Source organism: Etheostoma spectabile, chromosome 16 (assembly GCF_008692095.1).
Source record: "Etheostoma spectabile isolate EspeVRDwgs_2016 chromosome 16, UIUC_Espe_1.0, whole genome shotgun sequence".
NCBI classification, from domain to species: domain Eukaryota; kingdom Metazoa; phylum Chordata; class Actinopteri; order Perciformes; family Percidae; genus Etheostoma; species Etheostoma spectabile.
The window spans coordinates 2061983-2070353 of NC_045748.1; the positions used below are offsets into that span (position 1 = coordinate 2061983).

Sequence of the window (8371 nt, forward strand, 5' to 3'; positions counted from 1 at the left end):
ACACTCCAAAGGACCTGAGTCTCCTCAGCAGATGGAGGCGACTCTGGCCTTTCTTGTTCAGAGCATAGAAACTTGCTTTTTGCACAGTTGTCTGTCCATTACACCAACACGTCACTACTTCTAGATATAATCTGTTTATGATTCAACATTTCCCACACCTGTCCTGTAGCACATGGGTGCTGCATGGCTGCTGAGTCAGCTGGCCGGGTGGTGCTGAAGGGACAGCGCCCTTCAATGTACGACTGGGTGTGACTTCGGGGGAACTCTCCGTGGTTCTGATCGCTTCTTGACCTCTCACTTTCTGCCAGAAAACTCTTTCTGAGTCACACACAGACACCGCTGCATGGCATGCTTCACCTATTAGAGAACACAGCTTTTCAACTCACTGACAGGTGTGTAACCCCTGATGGGTTAGAGCTTTGTAGATCTTTACTTTGGACAAGAAAGGACCGATCACTTCCGGACAGTCGGATGTGATGCGCACCTGGCACCGCCAGTCTTTAGACGGGTTCACAGAGGCTACAGGTAATCCCTCATCAGGAAACACCCTCCTCCTTAGCCTATTGGGTCTTTATTTTTGACATAGCTAGGCAGCAGGTCTCACTTTCACTCGTGAAATAGCAGAGGGATGTTGGCTGGAGGCTAGAAGCTAACCCAGACTCATGAGTAAGCAAATCCAAAACTGTTTGCTGATCTGAAGGGGGACTGTAGACTGGGAGAACAGCGGAAGATCTTCTCTCATCCTTCCCCAATATCTCATGATATTACGCAGATGTATTGTGCATTTCTCTCTCTACAGTGGGAGTGTTTTCATGCAGCATTAGCCCAACAGTTCTTTTGTCACAGTGCGACCACCTGCGCTTGAAAACCGGCAAAAGGCGGTGGCTGTCCAGGCGTGCGGACCTGAAAAAAAAAAAAAAAAAGACACAAGAAGCTGAGACTCTGAGCAACCGTGCACAGCTACTCCCCCAGAAACCTAACGGCCCCCCGCCTGCAAGGCATGTCGACCGCCGGGGAAGTACCAGCCTTCTTCAAGAGCATGGGCTCTGACAGCCCCGCCAGGCCGAGGCAGAAATTCTGTGGCATGTTCTGCCCGGTGGAAGGCTCCTCGGACAGCAAGACGCTGGACTTTGATGCGCTCTCGGCGTGCAGGAGCAAGAGTGACGGGCGAGTCATTGACCGGCAGACCGACATCTCCCAGCCGAGGAAGGTGGAGATCCGGGAGAGCACAGGGAAAGAAGCTCTGCAGAACCTGGATGATAAAAAGGTAATTTTCTCGTGGTTTGCATGCGTTTATTGTGTACCCCCCCCCCCCCATCCACGTATCTTTTTGTCGTCTTTCTTTCCAACTCTCATTTCTGTCATCACACATTCAGATCTGTGTTAAAAAGATTGCACCATTTTTCACCTAAAAGTGTTCCAATTCAAGCCTCTGCCACTCATTTGAGTTTGTCTAAGCTTACAGACAATGTACACCAGGCAACTTGCCCTGACTACATTTCCCAGAAAGCAGTGGGATGTAACAGAGTAGAAGGCGAGGGCCCACCATGCAGAGCTGCCAGAGGGAGTGGCTCCTGTGTAGTTGGAGCTTACAGTAGTGTTCATTCTGCACAGTACAGCTGATGGTACATAAAACACTGTAGTGTGTGTACTCATCAACTGAATCGCTGAAGTGTCATTGAGCAAAATATTTGCAGTTTTAAGAGGTCTGAATGGCATGGGGGGGAGGGGATCATTTGGTTCTAAATGGGACACACACAGGATGTGATGCATGGCTGCTGCATTGTTGTGCCTGTGTGTTTAGGTTCTCTAACAGCAGAACTCTGGGTGTGGAGCTGGTGGATAGGAGATGGCAGCTGTGACTTGCAGGCAAATCTGACAACCACTCTGCTGTTGTTACAAACTGCCCATCCAGGTTTCACAGTCGGGGGGTAAAAGGTGGCACTAACAGTATTCTCACGTCCTTTACTTAATATTTAGGCACTCAGGATGCTGTTAAAAGCTTTGTGTAGGCGAGCTGGGCATTATGTTACATATTGATTGCATTAGCCACACAACCTGCTCTTTGCTTACTCCCTTATCTCTCTCTTATATCTATTCAAGTCTTACATGTAGAGTGGTTTACCTCATCTGGTAAAAGAATATACATTTGACACGAATGGATTTGTTCTTGTATATTAATACAATGAGAGATCAAATTAAATGATGGGATGTTTTAAAGCAAGCCTACATCTTAGGATCACGCTTGATCGTCACATTAGCAGACTGCAGTGTTGGAAAGTAACTGAGTACATTTACTCAAAGTACTGGACTCAAATTAGTTTGTAATTTACTTGAGTATTTCCATTTTCTGTTTCTTCATACTTGTATTTTGCTACATTTCAGAAGCAAATATTGTACTTTTTTACTTCAATACATCTATTTAATACATTACTAATTATTTTGCAGAGTCAGATTCATAATACAACATATAATCAACAAATAAAATTGTAAATACATTATTATGAAATAAGAAAAATTGCCAAGCTGCCCAGCAATAGATAAAGGGGACATATGATTATTTTCCGGTTTTTGATTGTATTTTGGGTTTCTACTAGAACAATTTTACATGCTTTAATGTTAAAAAAACACATTATTTTTCATATACTGTCCGTCTGAATATACCTGTATTCACCCTCTGTCTGTTCCATTTTAGCGCCTGTCTCTTTAAGGCCCCCTCCCGGAAAAAAGCCCAGTCCGCTCTGATTGGTCTTTGGGCACTCAGAGTTTCTGCACCGTCAATGCAGCCGGGGAATGACTGTACTTTCTACATATATATATATATATATATATATATATATATATATATATATATATATATATATATGTATAGTTGTGACATCACAACTGTACAGAATTCCTGATGGCTTGTTTACATGTGCATTGCTCTGTGGATTGAGCGTTTTGATAAAGTGTAGCACCTTGACCTGCTTTACTATAAAAAAATAATTATGGAAATCTCAGTTTTTCCTATATGGGACATTCAGTTTGATTAAAATGATCCCCATCTTTGGATGCAGTGATAATTAAACGTTCAATTTTGGATAAGAATCTCTTGCCTCACACAGACCTGTGAAGCATCAGGTTAATCGGCTTATTTAAAAAACAACATATGCTTCTCCTCATACCTGAAAAGTTAAATATGGTACATAAGAAATAAAAATGCACTTTCTCATTTTAATACACTCAATAGTTTTGCAGACCCAACTATTGTTGGTCTATTACTGTGTAACTAGGTCTAGTGGTTAGCTAATATTAGCAAACTTTCTGCCGCTCTGTAACTGACATGACTGAGTCCGTATCGTGGCTTTATGACTCTTCTCTACGTGTGTACTGCATAGGAAGAAGTAAGCAGAGGATATTTCTCAATTTAAATTAAAAAGGCAATTGGAGGAAAGATGGAGTCCATGAAGCATTCAAATACTTAATGTCATTTACGCTGAACTACACTCAATCTGATTTTATTCTGTCTCTTGTGGTATACATTGGGGCATCCACCCTGTTATCCAGCACAGACCAAATGTACGCTTCTTAACAGATTTCTGCAGGGGAAAAGATAAATCCCATGTCGTCTCCTATGTGCTGTCTAGCCTGACCCCAACAAGTGTCACTTCTTGTTTCAGGTCACACCTTGAAACTATCTTGGGACTGTTTAAACCACCAATATACGTGATTGAAGAAAAGTTTCAGAAACAAGTTCATTAGAGCTGGAAAGAGGACTGGCTGAGATTTCAATGATTCTAATAAAATTCAGCTTTTGAGACACAAGAGATGAAGTAGAGTTAAGATGGCTGCTCGGTGTTTCTTCATTTGTTCACTTGGTGCACTCTCAGCCTCTCACTAATCCAAGGAGAGCAATTGATGGCATTAGTGACTCTTTCCTGTCAATGGAGCTGGGCGAGGCTCTGCGCATGCTCCGTGTGGTTCTTTTTATGGGAAGAGGCTTGCGAGCGGTCCCTCCCCTCTTGTTTGACTCCGTCTGGGAAGGAAAGCTTTGGTGCATGCAGGCTTGGAGACCTGGAGGCTGCCAGGACTGGATCCGGAGTTGAGAGCTAGTTTGATTCTTGACATTTGTGGCCTCGTGAGGATCAGCGGCGAGCTTCTCCTTCATCTGCATCCCTCTTCCAACCCCCGGCGACCGAGCAGCGGTAATCCGTATAGAGTATCCCGTCGCATTGATTGCGGTCCACGGCGCAAAGCAAGACGAACCACCGGTGAAGATGTCTGGCTATCAGGGCAAGAAGAACATCCCCCGCATCACAGTGAGTGTGGGGCTCTTTTACTGCGGACCTAGCGGAGAATGGGCTATAAGCAGACTGGTGTCCGCCGGGGTCTGGGCGGGTGGGCCTGCGGGTGTGGGTGCAGGATGTCACCGGGGCGGCATGGTGCCTGCGTCGCTACCCTATCCGACTAAATCTGAGCTCGGAGCTGAAGGATATTAATGCACGGATGCTTTCTAAAATATATATCGCACGTGCATATCGGTTTTTATTGTCAAATCTCCTTAACAGGAGACAAACCGCATCGATAACATCGATAAATCGATGTGGCCTCCCATAGCAGTGTTGAGGCTGAAAAGAATGTGATTCTTTTTTTTGCAGCATCTTTGTGACAAGTGCTCATTCACTGACCACTTAACCTGTCGAAGATTAATGTCTGCTGTAGATTCCCACTCCGTTTGCCCGTCTTTGTGCATGGTATGCATGTCAGTTGAGATTTCACGCCGGTGGTCTTTGTTACGCGGTGTGTCTGGGAGTCCGGGTATCACTGCACACCAACTGCTGGGGCAAATGCTTCCCTGCATCCACTGTAACACCCAGTACCCTGCTGGCTTTATTTTCATTTTTCAAGCTCCTTTAACTTTTTTGCAGAAGCTGGCTTTTTAATTTGGTCTTTCTAGAGTTGCAGGAGCATCTAAGGGCACATTGGGATGTTAGTGTGGGGCAGGTTATTTCCCTGGATCTGTAGTGGAGCTGTGATGGTGGTGGTTCAATGGAAAGTAGAGAATAGGGAGGGGAGCCGAGGGAGGGAGGGAGGGAGGGAAGGGACGGTGGGTCCTATTTCCTTCCATGTTTCTCTTTCAGCTGTGTAATGAAGATGTATAGAGGAAGGAGGTCACTGTACCTCCATGCTGATGTTAGTGAGGGAAGGGAAGTAATTAGGTTAAATTGTCAAAGATGGCTCAGAACATGCAGAACAAAAGTCTCATGGAGGCAGCTGTCTGGGGGCTCTCAATAAAAATCAGAGTCAATCTTTTGTGTGGATAGAACGATGCATTACTGTAATGAATCGTTTGGCTTATGAATGTCTAACAGGCCTACCAGGGACAAGCCAAGGGGTGCAAAGGTTCTCAGGTGACTCCCGAGCTATAGCCTGCATGTTAGGTGCCTGATGTTAACGTTTCATTTGGTTCAGTAAAAAGTCCTTCTATAAAAAATCTAATTCACTTACTATAATGAACTATAATTAGGACAATGACGTGATGTGGGTGGGGTGGCGGCTGCTACTAAGGACGAGAGGACTTTTCAGACATCTGCGCCCGGAGGGGGCGGCCATCTCCTATATGTCCATTCATTCTTATTTCTACTGTATTAGAAGAAGCCTAAACCTCCATCCATTCTGCTCCTGATGGAAGTCAGACAGTGCAGCCAAAGTGGCCAACGACAGGTGTTGGCACCACAGTGTCCATGCTCATTATCGTCTGGAGTTGGAATCCTAGTTCTGCAAAGATATGTACAGTGGCTTGAGAAAGTTTACCCACCCATGCTAAAGTTGATTAAAAAGAGAAATAAAAAACCATCTTTTGTAAATTGATCTTAATGCCTTAATTAAAAATAATTTAGGAAAATCCAACCTTTTAAGGACACCAATTTTCTTTGTGAATGAATAATGTATTGTACATAAATAAATGTTCTTCCTTAAAATACAGGGGGCATAAGTATACACACCCCTATGTTAAATTCCCATAGAGGCAGGCACATTTTTATTTTTAAAAGCCAGTTATTTCATGTATCCAGGATACTATTCATCCTGATAAAGTTCCCTTGGCCTTTGGAATTAAACTAACCCCATAGCATCACATACTCTTCACCATACCTAGAGAATGGCTTGGTTTTATTTCAGTTAGCCTAATAGCTGGTTTGATTTGCATTGAGAGATGATCTTATGGAGAGTTCCCCATGCCTCTCTCTATGTATGGTGAAGGGTGTGTGATGATGGGAGGAGACACATTCCAGCCTTGATGGAAAAAGTACTGATAAAAATTGTGATAATTCTTTGGTCAAACATTATATTTTCTGGAGGAGTTGCTACATGTCTTTTGTTATAAACCATTAAAATTGAATTTCTTTAAGTTTGGGAGTCTTAGGCAGACAAATCCAGCAATTTTAAAAACACTGAATTCTGGGAAATTAGTTGCAGCCCTATTGTGCAAAGGAGAAGAGATGGTAAAACACAAGCTTGGATTTGTCTAAATGAATGAAATAACACCCCAAAAAACATCTTATTGCAATTTGGAGAATCAGGGAGAGAAAAGTCTCACCTTCATGTTCCGCTGGCTAGTTTAATGTAAGCTTGAACTTATTGGATATTTTGATTGTTTTATAAAGTCAAGTCATTTATGATATAATGACCGATTTTAAATTCGAAAAACAATTAAGACGGTGTTGATATCATGGTGTCTCTGGTGAAAACAGGCAGCTTGTCAGGTGATTTATTTCCGCCTGGACTCTCTGCTGAGTGTGTGAGGCGCAGCAGCCGGTTGGTGGAGAGATCAGAGGATTAGCAGGGGTTGTGGTCCCACCAGTGATTAAGTCGGACCTAAATGGATCGACTGCCTATTCTTGAACAGAAAAGGGGACGGGGGGGACGGGGGTCAGAGACAGAATTTAAAATGTTTTTTCATAAGAATTGAACATGATAAATGTGTTGCATGACACTGTAGCTGCTGAATAGCGGAGTGGTTTGGTGACTTTGTGGATTTCATTTGTTTAACCTCTGTAACCACTGGGCTTCTTCACTGAACAGGCGTCCGTGTGAAGAGTAGATGAGCTTATTAAACCAAACAGAGGCTGGAGAGGAAATGAGTGAGGTTAAATTGAATAAAAAGTAAACGGGAGAGGCACAGCAGGGACAAAGGAACCCTGTGTGTCCATTTCTCTCTGCACAACAGGCCAATCAAATTTAGAGTTTGGATTGTAAATGGGGAATTCAAATGTTCCATCCATCCATCCATCCATCCATCCATGGTCATTAGTGGTGGAGTGCTAGAGTCTGTAGAACAGTAGTGCTAACTGGTTTGTGTTGGACAGATGGAGACGGGTCAGCTGCACAGGCAGGGACGGACTTAACGCAGATCTCATCAAATATGAATGAACCCTCATAAGTTCACCACCTGGGTTAGGAGCTTCCGTGCTCTCGGAATCTCCGATCCTTTTAACTCGGCTAACAGAGAGCCGAGTTAAAAGGTGTGTGATAGATGTGAATATAGACTCAAGTAGGGCTGCAGCTGATGTGTTTATTGTGATGTAATGGATTGGTTTTATCACTAGTTCCCAGAGTCCAAGGTAACCTCCTTTTTAAATGACTTGTTTTGTCTGACATTCCATTCATACATTCAGTTTTCCATTGAACTGATAAGGTATTTAAGCCCGGATGGCTTTCCCAGATTCACATGTGTTTTAGTTTTACTTCACTGTACAGTGTATTAGATATCTTTGGGTTTTGGAATGTCTGTTGGACAAAACAAGTTAATTAAAGATTTTACATTGGACTATGGAAACTTGGGATGGCCATTTGCACTATTTATCACATTTCAAAAACTAAATACCTAAGGAACTAATCAACAGATAAAAAAAACTAATGATTAGTTGCAGCCCTAAATTATGTTAAATGGCAAAAACCACCAAATCTTCACTTGAGCAAATTTGAAACATAGTATGTTTGACATGTTTCTCTTGATTAATAACCTAAGAGATAAATGTATTATCAAAACTGTCGTCAAGGCAAAATAAATATGCAAACGAGCAGTGTGTCTTGACAGAGAGGGATATAAATACAGATGAAAGCAGCAAAGTTAAAAGCAAAGCTATTGTTTGAGTAAATGCAGCTCTAATGTCCATGTTAAAGGAAGATAAAAATAAACTGAGGCTATAATTAGACTGTCCTGGATTAAAGACTACAATCCCCAGGGGATGAGAGATCATTAGGCAGTCTGCTAGTATACCTGGAGTACAGTAGTTATCCCCCTGTGGCAGTGTGTTCATGCTGTTATCTCACAGTGCACAGTAGCTCAGGGCACCGTCTACTGTCTACACACACACACACACACACA

The 8371-nt window shown here is 43.0% G+C and overlaps 1 protein-coding gene and 1 long non-coding RNA gene across 3 annotated transcripts in view; one reads left to right on the forward strand and one right to left on the reverse strand.

The window, feature by feature from the left end:
- The window catches only part of LOC116703874 (uncharacterized), a 25661-nt gene that overhangs the window by 8977 nt on the left and 8313 nt on the right, over positions 1-8371 (reverse strand). The window contains exon 2 of the long non-coding RNA XR_004335531.1: positions 2401-2407. This is a non-coding gene — a long non-coding RNA (uncharacterized LOC116703874). The remainder of the gene's footprint in view (positions 1-2400; positions 2408-8371) is intronic.
- dpysl2b (dihydropyrimidinase like 2b) overlaps positions 531-8371 on the forward strand; it is a 45010-nt gene continuing 37169 nt past the window's right edge. Inside the window, exon 1 of one of the 2 annotated variants that reach the window (XM_032538864.1) lies at positions 531-1267. In XM_032538864.1, the coding sequence (XP_032394755.1) occupies positions 1001-1267 (267 nt within the window). In that variant the 5' untranslated portion in view covers positions 531-1000. Of the gene's footprint in view, positions 1268-3979; positions 4302-8371 lie in introns of those variants that run through there. The other variant, XM_032538865.1, reaches the window with a different exon arrangement.